General features: G+C 42.2%; 1 protein-coding gene across 50 annotated transcripts in view; it reads right to left on the reverse strand.

Moving 5' to 3' along the window:
- Nucleotides 1-14,524, reverse strand: part of SORBS1 (sorbin and SH3 domain containing 1) — a 164,630-nt gene that overhangs the window by 48,161 nt on the left and 101,945 nt on the right. For 33 of the 50 annotated variants that reach the window (XM_082764907.1, XM_082764906.1, XM_082764878.1 and 30 more), the window contains 6 exons: nucleotides 10,952-11,071; nucleotides 9,330-9,356; nucleotides 9,079-9,194; nucleotides 5,935-6,732; nucleotides 4,950-5,321; nucleotides 1,940-2,087 (listed from right to left, as the gene is read on the reverse strand). In XM_082764907.1, coding sequence (XP_082621033.1) covers nucleotides 1,940-2,087; nucleotides 4,950-5,321; nucleotides 5,935-6,732; nucleotides 9,079-9,194; nucleotides 9,330-9,356; nucleotides 10,952-11,071 — 1,581 coding nt within the window. The remainder of the gene's footprint in view (nucleotides 1-1,939; nucleotides 2,088-4,949; nucleotides 5,322-5,934; nucleotides 6,733-9,078; nucleotides 9,195-9,329; nucleotides 9,357-10,951; nucleotides 11,072-14,524) is intronic. The other 17 variants (XM_082764875.1, XM_082764865.1, XM_082764893.1 and 14 more) reach the window with 6 other exon arrangements.

Genomic DNA, 14,524 nt, shown 5'->3' on the forward strand with positions numbered 1-14,524 from the left:
AACAGCTTTGAATGAATAAGATCCATAAAGATGAAACCAAATATGAATCATGTCAGCCAGGGGAGAAACACAGGAGATCACTAAAATCTAAGAATCACTTAAAAAACACATCAGTTACACTACAAAAAAAAAGTCTTAATGCTATGCTGGAATAAAGTCTAGATAGGAGAAGAAGCATAAATAACTGAGAAACTCTTAATGCATTGATAGAAAAGTAAGAAAACATACCTATGAGTAAATAATACATGCTAGGAAGTACAAGATGACGACAATGGAAGTGAAAATTCACAGAATGTTCAAGAAGACTCATCAAGAGAATTCAAGGTTCATGAAGAATAAACAGAAACCTACTGATAGTCTTGGTATTTTACCGAATAGGCACACTGGAACTGCTTGTAAGAGGGCTGAAAAGATGATGCATCCAATCATTATTTACATTCTGTATTTTGAGGAGGGGATGAAGAAAAAAAGTCTGACGTCCTACTGCCTGGTGGAGAAATGCTTTCCACTTCAACAGTACCTAAGGTCCATGCTGAATGACAACTGAGGTCATCTGCTTGAAAATCAGCACGCTCATGTAAACTGTACTGAAGACTTTCAGAACAGTTTTCTAAATAAAGCATTTTCAGGAAGGACAGCTTGCTGGACTGTTGACATTCATCCTCAGTATGATTTGGAATACAAAGGAAAGTCCACAGGACAGGAAGGAGGTAGATGTGATAATATTTGAGAAGCATAAATGCGACTGCCAGATGTCTGTCACGTTGACAGTAATCCCAGGAAAAGAATATATCGTAATGACTAATACAAGATTTTATTATTGAAAACGGCATGGCACATACAGCATCAGTTGATACAGATTGATGATTAAGGTGCCTTGTCAAACCAGCTCAATATGATTCTTGCAAATTACAAGTTTGATTAATAAAGACTGGAAAACATGCATCAGAATACAGTTACCATAGCTCAGTCATGTTGCTTATCAAGTTGTGATCTATACACTGACAAAAAACGTTGTAAGAGAAGCTCTTCAATATATCAGGCTACAGTATCATGAGGGCTGATGGTCAGAGGCAAGACATTCAAGACAGAACAAATTGTTGTTTGTGAAGGTAATTGATCAAGAGAATGACTTGACATCACTTGTCTCAACGCCAGTGTGTATACGGACCATTGTATTATACGAGTTTGTCCCTTGTGCTCTTAAGATCTACAGAGAGAAAATATTCTTGTTTGGCACATGCTTCAAAATAGTCCAGATTTAATATCAAAAACCTACTATTAATATCCCTGCTTAAGGAAGGCAACAAAAAGATTTGAGATAAAATGGCTGCCTCAGATAACGTTCTCTCCTCTCGATACAGATAAAACATTTGGGAATCTAGGCACCCTCATTCAGGAGGCCATACACAAAGCTGCTTCAGATGCTAGCAGAAAGGAAAAGATATAATCTATTTACATGAGTGATACAATCAGCTGGGCTACAGCGAGGACACTATCTTTGGAGCCAAAGACAGAAGACTGTTTTACAAAGGCATCGAAGAAAAAAATAAAATACCTTGAGAAACACAAATGAATGGACCAATGAATGCTTTTAATTAGACTGATTAAAAGGAGATGAATGCAGGCCTTTCCTTTATTTTCTGATATATTTTTTTTCTTTGGAAAATGCAACTTGCCATAGCTTATACACATGTCCAGTTACAGACCTTTCCCTCAATGTCAGAGTGGCTTCTGATCTACGGGTTCTAAGTAGAAAAAGTACGCATTGCCCCTCACCTCTGTATTGTATGCTCTGGTCACTACAATTCATGAAGGCAGCTTTATTATCTCGTAGTAGCATGGACTTCATTGTCCATGGCACACACGTTCTCTAGTTTCTTGCAGTTCAACAGATTACTCAGTTTGAGTCCAAATACCTATCTGTAAGTCTCCTTACCTCGATTGTGCTGCAAGAGGACAATAGTGGGATTGACGATTGTGGTAGAGGGATAGGCAGATGACGATTTGTTGATTGACGTGAAGGAGGTTGAGTAGTCAGTGCCAGTGCTAGGCTGGGACACTTCATTTAGCACAGGACCTGGGTCCTGAAAAGTAGAGCAACATACCATCAGCATGCAGGAAAATTACAACACTGGGAAAATCCGAAGAAAAAAGCCATTTTAGACTGAACGATAAGCATAATCACAGCAAGTTTTAGTAAAAAGAGGCATAAGCACGAGCATTACCTTGCTTCACGTATGTACCCTGCTCCTTGTTAACGTGATTAGTTTGCTAAGGCAGTACTATGGTACTCCAACCCCAAAAGAAGGCACTAAATTAATTCTGCTTCCTGAAGCAAACACAGGGTGCAAAAAAAAAAAAAAAAAAAAAAGCAATTCTGGTTGTGGGGAAAGATGCAGACACTCTTCCCCTGATACATACACACACAAACATTTTTTTTTGGGAGGGGGAAGTTGTTTTAAAAGAATTCCTTTCATTGCAAGAAGTCAAGCATGCAAAACTCATGCAGTTCTGGAGTGAAACATTATTACTGCAGCTGGTATGGTAAAGAAGGTCCAGGAAATTAGGTTAGCACCATCGCTCAGGAGACCGCGACACATCTACATGGTTAAAATCATGAAAAACAAAACAAAATAGATAGAGCATAAATAGCAGGATTCTTGCAAGGAAGATACTCAACGTGGCTTTGCTGCTGGAACATGTTTAGCAAGCTGCTCTTGCTTTCCTAATGCATCCAGCTCCATTGTTTATTAATTTCAAACCCACCTTTCGTATCACCACAGCTCTGGTTGCTCTGTAGAAATACAAGTTGTGGCCACTGGGAGACTTAAAAAACTAGTTCATCTTTGAAAACTCTCAGTCCAAGAATATCAAGCTTTTGTTGACAGTAAGGGGAAAAGATAAAGAAGGGGTGATGGCATAAGAATGCATGCACCAGTTTAGGCTGAGATTTTTCAAAGCTTCTTGAGAAATCTGGACGCACGATTACAATTAAAGTTAAGGGGGAATAAGCATCTAATCAGAGTGAATGTGGAATAATGGTGTACCAAATTTTTGCACTTCTACTATTCCATCATCAGATTGGAATGCTGCAGGCTACTGGTGTGTGAAATGGAGCTGAGCATTCAGGGGGATTTTAATCACCGCTGGAAAAAAAATAAATCAATAGACAGACTATTACTCCAGAAGAATCCTTTCTCCTGGTGTTTATGGCTATGTGCAAGTCAGTGCCCTTCACACCCACCAGTGTCAGTGGAAAGGACTTACAGGATCAGATAAGGGGCTGAGCCTGGGCCAGAGATCAGAGACAAATCATACTGAGAATTTGCTGTAATCTGAAGAAGCATCTACAGTCAGTCCAGCCTAGAGGAGAAGGGTAGGCTGGATAGAGCTATGTTGCTCCAAGAAGCATCTTGATCAGGCAATAGACATTTCATAAGGACAGAAGAGAAGGTTTCTAACCAACAGTCTTCAGAAATAGGGGTTTAAGAGACATTTTGCCCTATTTCACTGGTTGGGATAATATTCTCAGCAACACAATCTGGAAGAGGTAGGAGAGATGTGCTTGAGCTTCACTTTGATAACTAACATACAAAGAATCACAAAAAGAAAAGGGGAGTTAGATCTAGGCTTAGGAGTCCCAGTTAAGTCACCAATCTAGGTGAACAAAGACCCCTTAAATCACTGTGGAAAACAGCTCTCTGGCCACATGCCTGAAGTGAGAACGCATGAAACTAACGTTTCAAAACTCATCTTACGAAAGCCAGGTAGAAAAAAATTTCTACTACTCCCCTATGATTTGGATGCCTGCAGACAGGCTCCATAAAAATACTTCTACTATTCTCAACAATAAAAGCCCACTGATTCCAGCAGGAGCAGAAAGGCCAATGCTAAAAACTTAAAAAAAAAAAAAAAAAAAAAAAAAAAATAATCATCTTTGGTTGTTTTTTTTTCCCTTTGTGCCCTGTCCCCATATGCCTGTTCAGGGCACATGTTTGAATATAGATTCAAAGGCCAAAGAAAGTAAAGGAAGTACCATCCTAAGAGAAGGGAGCATTTGCTGACCTGTTTACTTGCCCTCAAGCTGCCATATAAGAGATCTGGCTGTTTAAAGACTTTCTCTACAAGGAGGGAGGAGGGTCAGTTTTTTTTTTTTTTTTTTTTTTTTTTTTCCCCCTCCTGCTCTGCAACTTTAACTTACAGCCATTTTCCTCCTTATTCCTAAAGACTTTTTAAAAGAAGGTGATGAGCTTATAAAAAAATAACCCAGGAAGAAAGCAGTAAAGTTCAAGCTGAAATTATTGCAGTACATTTTGAAAATTGTAAAGACTTCAGTGAAAGATGGAATTCCAAACTGAACAGATACTCTTCCCTGATCTATCCCATGGCGCCTACACACTTGGAGGAGTCTTAGCTCAGTAACTGATATTATTGCTTCTAGGTCATTGAATACCGGCAATCTTACACTGGCTTCAGCAGGAATTTGCGTAGACACCATACAGTCTTGTGGCTCCAAGTGGAACAGAAAGCCAGCCCTAACCTTTAACTGGTCTGCTGTCGCTACTTCAAATGTTATTGAAACACATTTAACGATGCTATTAAAAGAGCCTGAAGAGATCAGTTAGTTGCAGCTATTCTGTTTACACAGAGTTAATTATTCTCAGATAATTTTGGTGAAGACTCTTAAGATATGTATCACCTAGCAGAATGGGCACAAAGGTAGACAGTCAAATGTCATGTAGGAGAAGTCAATAAGAAGTTCAAAGCTGCACAAGGCAGGCAACACGCATGCACTAGCACAGGACGTAAACAAGGTTTCAGTTGTCATGCTGCTAGCAGGGAGTGAGTCATCACTCCTCTCAAGTTTAGTATGCCAAGGAGAAAGTCATTTTTATCTGGGTATATAAATTTAGGAAAAGGGTGAGGAGGGTACTTGGCAAGCTTACTGTATGTGAGATGACTCCAGTGATTTCAGGCTTCAAGCCCCTGTGCAAAGCCCCCGTTACCGGAGGGACAAGTGAAGGTGGTGATGAGAAGAATGGCAGTTTCGGGTAAGCAGAGGGCAATGTGTCAGATGCAGAGGGTGCTTGGTTATGGTGGAGACCCCTCTGGAGATGTGGGGGAATGAAATCATCTAAAGTCGGAAAAGTCAAGGGTGTGCCAGGAGAAACAGTCTCAGGGAATACGGAGCCTTGCCCGAAAGGAACCAGAGGCGGTGGTGGAGTGCTGGAGCTGCCTTCTTGCTGTCTGTCTGGATTAACCTGGAGGAGGGGGACTACTATAACTCCAGGCTGAGTTGTGGTGGTGGCAGTGGCATCCTGTAGGAAACAAGGTGTTGTTATGCAATGGGGAAGACCGGTACTTTAGTCTAACGCAGCCATATAGTGTCATGCAAAGATGCACCCAAAATGATATAAAGCCCCAGCAGATTTTCTTTCCCTAGGGAAACATATTTCTTCAGTCTTTTGGCCTTGGCCTCCATGAACACACACACACACAACTTCTTGCAAAAAAAAAAAAAAAAATAAATAATAATAAAAATATATCTTCCTTCCCCTCACCACCCCTCTCTCCTGTCATTTGCAGTGAGGCTAAATCAAACCACAAAACAGTGCTGCACTCACCCATCACTTGAGAAGCACTAACCATCACATTACAGAGTTTCATCCTTTTACACCTTCCTAAAATAGCAAGATCCTAGCCAGTCCAACCCAACCCCCTGCAAACAACACACACACGCAAACACACAGATCAATGTTGGGGGGCACAGAGTGTTAAATATTATCAAGTGGAAGACCACAAGACTCAGGTGGCATATCAGATGCTCAGAAATTAGGAAGGAGGGGGATAAAGCATTAAGGGAACATTACAATGAATTAAAGAACCGTTCACATGGCTGGAAGAAAACAAGGTTACAGAGAAAACATGTACCATGCTGCGTCCCATTGCCTTGTACGGCGGCTGCCGCTGCTGAGTAAGGTAAGGCTCTTTTCTCATTCTGTCCTCTGCGGCAGCTGTGCTCTGGGGCTCTAGCACTTTGTCCCTCAAAGCTTGCGGAGGTGATGACTGAGTCCAGGAAGGCTGGCCCGCACCATAACTAACTGCGTCTTTATTGAGGACAATGTAAAAGTACGGCCTGGGAGGAATAGGAGGAGGAGAAGGAGCAGGAAGAGCTTTTCCCGGTACAGAGGAAACAATGTCGGTGGCTGGTGCCTGAGTGAGCTCAGCACCCAAACTGGTGCTGGCTGCTGGGTCATGTGTGGTGCCAGTGGAATTTTCAGATGCGGCCGAGCAAGTGTTGTTAGATAAACAAGCTACATATAGTCTGGTGACCTTTTTATCCGCCTTCGTCTCATGACTGGAATTCATTCCAGCCTTACTACTGGGACCTGCCCCGTCAGAGCTGCGTTGTATGGATGATGCATTTGACAAGGAGCAACTTTCCAAGAGTGGCTGCCCAGCATGCACCTCATCTCTAGAACCTGAAGAAAAATGCCCTGCTGGCAAGCCTTGCTTCCCACTGGGGACTGCCCCATAGGGGGTGGGTGATGAGAAGTAACTCCATGCACTGGCATTTGGTGATGCACGCTGCGCATAAGGCTTGGGCGCATTCAGGTACACGCAGTCCATGATGGGCACCGGCAGCAGGTTGGTCACTTTAGTGTCAGTGCGAGGACGCCATGCAAAGCTTTCCTCTTTGGGAAGAGGGGGACGGGGAGGAGGAAGGGCCTGCCCAGGCAGAGTCAAGAAGCAACAGAGGGATAGAAGAAGCAGCACAAAATGAAAAGAAAAAGGAGGGAAAAAATAAATTTGAAGAATGAATTCGGTCATTAGACTTGGGTTAAGCAGGTTTTAATACAGCAAGAACAAAAAGCAAATACAGTATCTGGAAAGCCAGTGCAGAACTCATCCACATACATCAACTCTCACAGCCTCTCTCAGCACTGCTCACTGCAGCACACAAGCATTACTCAGATCTCAAGGCCCTGCCTACACACTGCTGAATTAAGATCTAACATCCTGGCTAACTAAACCCTGGCTCATGTCTCTGTAACCACATGCTTTCCAGCACTGGGTACATCTAAATCACAAAGCTGAATTCAGAGCTCTAGCCCATCTCTGCTTCACGTTAAGTGCATTGCCAGAAGATGAATGTTACACAGTTTTGCCAGGGCTATTGAAAGCAAACATCTTGCGAACACAATAGATTGTCACAGATGACTAAGTAAAAAGTCAGCATTTATCCCACTGAAAAACTGGCTCTTAAGTTTTCTTCAGGACTTTTCAGTCTTAAAAATGCTCTTGACAAAACCAGAACAATTAAAGTTTCTTGAGAAACTGAAATCATAATTTGTCTCCAGAACCAAGATAGGGGTGAGAAAGCGGAGTAAGGGTTAGGGGAGCAGCTTTACTGTCTTTGGTACTTTACAACATATTGGTACTCCATAACTGCCTGCTGACTGAAACTCTAATTCCAATCACAGTGAATTTTTGCTGAAAGCCAGATTGTTCTGAAGTAAAGCAACTATGCAATAGAAAGTGTATTTTTTTGTTTGTTTTTTTTTCTTTGTTGCCAGTAGCCAAAACTAATGAACTACTGAAAAGAATAGAACTAAAACACCAGCCTAGTGAACAGTAGCTCCCTGCATTCCTGCAAATTAACCCTCTGGAGACTATAAAAGGAGGTTTTACACATACACACCATTGTTGTATCTTTATGGGCAAAGACTGGCTAAATCACTGCTAACATAGTTTAAAATGCACACACACATGATGCAAAAAAAGCAGAGAATTAAAATGTCTTAACAGCTCACAACACCCAAATCTGAAAGAATATCACCTTTAAAATTCATCCACACAGCAGGACGAATTGGGACCAGCATATATTCTTGTTACATGGATATAGGTTTAGAATAGTTTCATAAAACTGCAGCTACTGTCTCATGATCTTCATGATCTACTGAACTCATGCTACTCCTCTTTCATCCTCATCCCTGATGTGCAAGGACTGCAGAAGTGAGTTGGTAGGTGCTCCTTTTGAAGGGCTTCTGGTTTTGGAAGAGGCTCATCACTTTTGGTTTCTTAAGGAAAGTAGCTTCAGTTTGGAAGAATTCAAATTGCCACAGTATTTCCCTAAATGATTGGGCTAAGCCTCCTGTTATCACTGTATGGTATCAGGAAATACTAATTTACTACCTGCAATTTCCTTTTTCCATTTTGTTCCATTTCATCTCTGTTCAGACAATAGTCCTTGTGACTTCTGTAAGAATTACCAACTGCATCAGTGCTCTGTCTGTTCATCAACAAGATCAGTAAGCGACTACAGCTGTAAATATCAGACAGCAAATGGATATCTTCATTAGGGTGCAGCTCCCTTCCCCATCATCTTCTGAGCTGTGCCATATTCCACTTTCACTTACAATTTCAAGAACGGTGTCTGTTCTGTAGCATTGCTACAGGTCCCTGATGATGGGAGCAGTCACCCTGCTAGGAGACAAAGGGACTTCCAAGGGACTCCATTTCATACAAGAAAGCAGCTTCTAACAAAGGGCTTCCTCATCAGACTGCTTCTCTACAGACCAACCACCCAGAAGAAAAAGGATGAAGTTACACCTCTTTTAATAGATTCATTTCAGCAATTTATCTTAGGGTTCAAATAACCTTTCCCTTGATAGCCTTAGAAGGCTTGTATCAGTTACAGCATTAAAACTGAAGGGTATTTCCCCAGTAACTTGTTTTTAACACCCTGTCTAACTTTGCTTTCAGCCTGCAGCAGGAAATAAACCAACACAAAAGACAGACTAATAGATGGCTACTTCACCTTTTTCGTGCAAAGAAATAGCATTGTTATCCTTCTTCATCCACCAAGGAAACACTGCGGTCTGTCTGAACACAAAAGCTCCACAGCATTCTGCTGACATAAGCATTGTCCCCATTTGACAGGTAGGAAAAACTGAGGCATGGCAACTTACCCAAGTCTGCAGCAAAGCTTGGAGTTCAACCCAGGACTCCTGACCATGAAATGAGTGTTTGAACCCAGAAGATCACCCTCAGAGCCGCAGAAGAAAGGCTTACCTGTGGCTTGCTGTCTGAGGAAAGGTTTGGACGCACACTCCTGTAGCCCTTGGCAGCCAGAGAAGATGGTTGGGCATCCCCATTGGCATCAGTAGTAGATGATGACCTCCAGTCATCTAGAAGCAGAAGGAAACAAGTCAGATCACAGAGGATTCCCTCCAGCTACAGAATGAGTGAAAGGAGGGGATTTTTTTCCAGTCAACAAGAAATACTTCCAAGAAAGCAACAACAAATGCAGCCAATGTTTGTACCTGTTTCTGTGTTTTCTGGCTCCAGACCTAGGCATTTCACAGAAAAGAGGGACAGAAGAGATGGGGGTGGAGGATAAGCATAAAGGAAAAGAAAGGGGTGGGGGGGAAGAAATAAACTGTTACATTTACAGAAAACATGTACCAACTGAAGTTAAGAGTCAAATTACTTCATTTCACACATAAAATGCTCTCTGACAGGGCTGCCTAATTACCATAGAGACCAGTCCTAAACATGATGCCCTCCTTGTTTCTGACCTTTGTAAACACAAGGCAATTCATTCAGAGCAATGAAGAAACAATTGTTCATTGACATTCTTATTTCAGAGGCAAAAAGGCAGCCCAGCTAGCTAGTTTCTAAAGCTGAAGCTTTTAAGTCCAAACACCACACATTACTGGAAATGCAGGGACCCCGTATTCAGCCCTAATACAGCCTATGAAGAGATATCTACCCTTGTCAACATCACTGTGTATGATTAACAGGGGGAGAGGACTGCCAGCAAACAGATCAGGTTTTGATGACTAAGGGCATGCATGTGAAGAGGATTAAAAAAAAAATAAAATACAACGTCACTTTACAACCGAGTCCCTGCAGACAGATGCTTTAGTCTCATCAACTATTTACCCACCTCCCACTGGGTTCTTCCCCACTGACTCTCCCCCTGCTAGTCATTTTGCTGTTCGAGTTACATGCAAAAAGGACTTCCAGCTCCAAAGTACATTTCATAAGTGACTGAGAGAGTAAGCAAAAGTAGTATTAATGATCTCATTTCCATAGTAATAGGCTCATTGCCATTCAGGCTGCAGGAAATTTATGAAGCCATCAGCAGAAAGGAGTGAGGCAATGGTGGGGGGCAGGAATGAAGAAATAGGGAATGGCAAGCATGAAAAGAGGGGAGGTCATAGGTGGAGCAGAAGGGGGAGGAGAAGACAGAGCAGAAAGTGGCACATTGAGGCTGGAATTAATGGAATCACCCTTCCTACAACAATGCATCCAGAAATGATGTGTGTTTTGCTTTCAGGAGCAAGTTTGACCCCCCTCTTTCCCCTTAACAGCATCTTGCCTTTGGGAGTTCATCCTCTCTGCCAGACCCACGACACTGGACAGGTTTATTATGCTTTGCCTGTCTCCTACAATTAAGTAATTACACATCTGCTATTGAACGATGGCAGAACTCTGTGGCGACACTGCCTGTCTGGGATGCCATCCCTGCTGCCTTGACAACCCAAGTGAATGCCGTGGTGGCAGCAGCACCACCCGGCCTCTTTCTGGTCCACCTTGGCTTGGGATAAAAGGAGGTGGATAGGAGCCTGCCAGGAAAACAGAACTAAAGAATAACAACCAGCTGAGATTTTTTGCTGCTCCTGACAGCGAAAGGGAGCTGTAAGCAATCTACAGACAAAGAGTGAGTGGTCATGAAACCTGTTCTAGGAGACAGCAGGACTTCATCTCCCTCTGCTGGTCTGGGTCTTACAAGAGGTTTCTGACTCTGGTACAGGATCTGGGGCTTTAAGTCTTAGTTTAAAAGTTAAACAACAACACCTCCCCAGGACTCTGGACTGACCTCATATGAGCTTACCATGAGGTAACATATTCCAGTTAACCTCGCACCCACTACACTTACTTTCAGGTTGCTCAGCATCCTGAGGACACGGTGAAGAGAGATTCTGATTCTCTTCGTAGGCTGGAGATGCCCGGAGGGTCACAGCTCCTTTTCCACTGCAGACTCTAGTGGGATCCATTTCTACAGGAAATGCACAGGCCCAGAGGAGACACATTGAAAGAGATATTAGATGAAAGCTATTAGAAGCCATCAGAGCTCTATGGAGTATTTTTAGCATGGCTGTCTTTGGGTGAATTGATCTAGTAATGTTTATGTTGATGAAGATTAGCTCTGGATTTAAAGCATTGAGAAATCAAAGCAGTTTTGTATTCAAGTAACTGATGAATGTAGAAAAAGTTCTGAGTCAGTGTAACAGAGCTAAGAGAGGAGGAAAAAAAGCATGAGTGTTTGAACCAAATTTCATGAGTCCACTTGCTTTATTTGGTCTGCTTTGCATGAATTAGCAGGACACAATTATACCCAAGACTTTTCTGTAGGTTCTGTAGGGATGTCACAGTGGTATAAAGCAACGGGATTTTCATGCTAAGGCCTTAAAAATTCCTTTTGTGCTGGACTGAAAAACTCTTAGGCCTACTGGAGGACAAAATCTTGCAACTATGCCAAATACAATCTAACGGCAGGACAATGCAAGCTACGTCCTTGCCATCTCCTCCCATTTCATGGTAGTATTGCACCTTTTTGACACGGGAACCCAAATCACTAAAGTAGGAGATTTAACATACCTGCTTAGATCACCCGGTGGAGCACAACACCAGGTCATGCCAGCTTTCTGGCTAAGGCCTGATTCAGCACAGCTTCAGCGCACGCTTACCCTTGTGCATTTCAGTCCATGGTTTGGGTTTTTTCCCTGTCATCCTATTCATTATCCTTGAAGTTCAAGTTTGTTATCTTCTTACCCTTATTTAAAAACCTTTCCAGAGAGTTGTTTCCTCTAACATATCTGTAGAAACAATAAGCCTAAAGAGACTCTTACTTACCCAAGCTACTTCCATAGCAAAACACATCACCTCCCTTTCTTATGCACTATTACTGCCCCTGCAGCTGCCAGACTTCTCATTTTGACCTACCTAAACAGAAGTGCTTGTCCTACCATGACAATGCACAGGGAGCCTGAAGGTGTTCTGAGGATGTGCTGTGTTGCACAAGTGACAACATGATGATTTTTAGCTTTACGGGGTGAGGATTAAGCTCCCTATGCCCCGGGAGCAATGCAGTTGCCCTTTAGGAAGTATTATTATAGTGACAGTTATGCCTCCAGACTGGATAGAGGGGGCAAAAGCTGCTGCTTGCTGCCCAAACAACAGCTTATGTTTACTGCAAAACTGCATCGCCTGGCTGACATCAGTAAGACAGTGCCCAACTACATCCACATTGTGCCTACAGACCATGACAACACCTCTGCCACGGTTGCAGAACACTGCCACAACGTAATGAAACACCAAGAGCAGAGGTGGACAAGAGCAGTAAGGGAAAAGACTGACACCGAAATCACCATGGTGAAGGCTTTTACTTGGGCTTCCAATGCTTTAGGGCTTCCTCAAAAAGCAGTTTCAGGTAGCGGATCCGCACTTAGCAAATGCTGCTGAAGTATGCCAACTTCAGCCTCATACCACACACCCGACCACGCTTTAAGGTCACCCACGTGGCTGTTGAAATAGAAAGTGACTTCTCTGACCGAGAAGCATTTAATACATCTGTGTGGATAGTTTTGCCCCTCTAGAGGCTGCCTCAATGTTGCAAATTAAATAAAGGCTGTACTGATAGAAAATATCCTGATTCCCTACTTAATCCACTTTTCCTGTAGTCCTACACGTAAATCTGCTACCCGAAGCTATCCTTTCTGAAAAAGTCCTAAAGAACTGGATGCAGAACAAGGTTAGGAAATACTCTTGTACAGGACACTATTTCTGTCTACAATTCACATCCACACAGCACAACACGCAGCCTCGGGACTCTTTGGACTCATGTTCAAACCAGAGTACCAAGGTTTAAGCTCTGTGAATCCAGTTTCAAGAGTACTTTGAGGCATAGATATATTGCTGGGAGTCACCACACCTTATTCAGACATCCACAGAGTAAAGGGTTGCCGTTGTTCTATATTCTTCCCCTATATACCCTTCACATGCGCTGGAGAGAGAGAGAAAAACACCTAGAGCTCACCACAAAATAGAAGTGTCCCCATTATATTGGAGGAAAAGGGCCCTGGAATTGACCATGGACTATTAGTCCAGGAAAAAAAACAGTAAGTGCTCTGTGCCTGACTCCTCTTGTCATTTCTGTACTCCATTTAGATACTAAGTTTCGGGTGGCAGGACCCTCGACAATACAAAAAAATGTTGGGACTGACCCCTCCGCAGAGATTGAGGAGAGATGTTTTAGCAGGACATGGAAGACTTCACCTGTGCTGTACAGCAAATACCAGCAGCTTGCACAAGGGACTGAGGCCCACATCCAAAAACCAGCACTGAACTACAGCTGGATCCTGAAGCTCTCCCCTGTGCTCTGACTCCACTATTTTGCTTGTTTGGTTAATGCTGCACACTCTCCTTGTTTGTATCAGGCTTCTTTTATCACATTTGCTGGGCTGTTTTGCAACAAATATTGCACATACATTGTGATTTGGTGAGGTGTCAGGTATGATCTTGGCCACTATTATTAACAGCAATAGTATATTGCTGCTCATTATTCTTCCGGAGATAACTGGATAAACAATAGTCAAATCATCACTGATTAGTGAACACTCAAATGCATAGTTCTAACCTTCAGGGTCCATAAAACAACACTTTTACAAGGTCTACCATGGTGTGAAGAAAAACATTCACTAGCTAGTCTCTTAAGCTTACCATAAAAAAAAATAAGAGATGGGACTGGATTTCTTTCATCAGATCTGACCATCCCTGAACTTTGAGTTTTCAAAAATCCAGATATTGATGTAATCTGCTGAGAATTTTCCACTAGAAGTTGTGTTTGAAAACAGTGACTCAACAAAATAGAAATATTAAGAAACCAATCAATTTAATAGAAATTCTCATGGGATACTACCAAAGCACTTCACTATAATATAACAAATTATAGATGTAGTACAAATCAAAGCAGTAAGAGTTGGGGGGAAAAAAAAAGTCTGAACTCAAAAAAATCAGGGTGTTTTAAAAAGGGTTGAAAATAAAGTTGTCAGACTATTTCATTTTGGGAAAGGAAGACAAACAGCTAAGATGTTGAATTCCCTCACAATTTAGGTGAAAAATAAAACAAATATCCAGATCTCTCATTACAGGAGTCCACCAGATGTTAACAAACACGAAGACATCAGCCCTGTACTTCGTACAGCAAAACATGTGTGGCAGATCAGAAGAGACAAGCAGTATCAGCTAACCTAGCACGACTGTCCAAATCCAGCAGAGTACAAAAATAATTTTGTACTTTTAGCAGGAAAACATGTGCTTGGGGGTGGGGGGTATAACAGAGCCTGACATCCTTATTTACAGATTCTTTACATGGATAAAGTCAGCGTGCGCACAGATGTCTGTTTACTTTCATAAAAACTAAAAGATAGGCAGGAAATATTCTTTGATT

The sequence above is a fragment of the Aythya marila genome, assembly GCF_965140915.1.
Source record: "Aythya marila genome assembly, chromosome: 7".
Taxonomy (NCBI): domain Eukaryota; kingdom Metazoa; phylum Chordata; class Aves; order Anseriformes; family Anatidae; genus Aythya; species Aythya marila.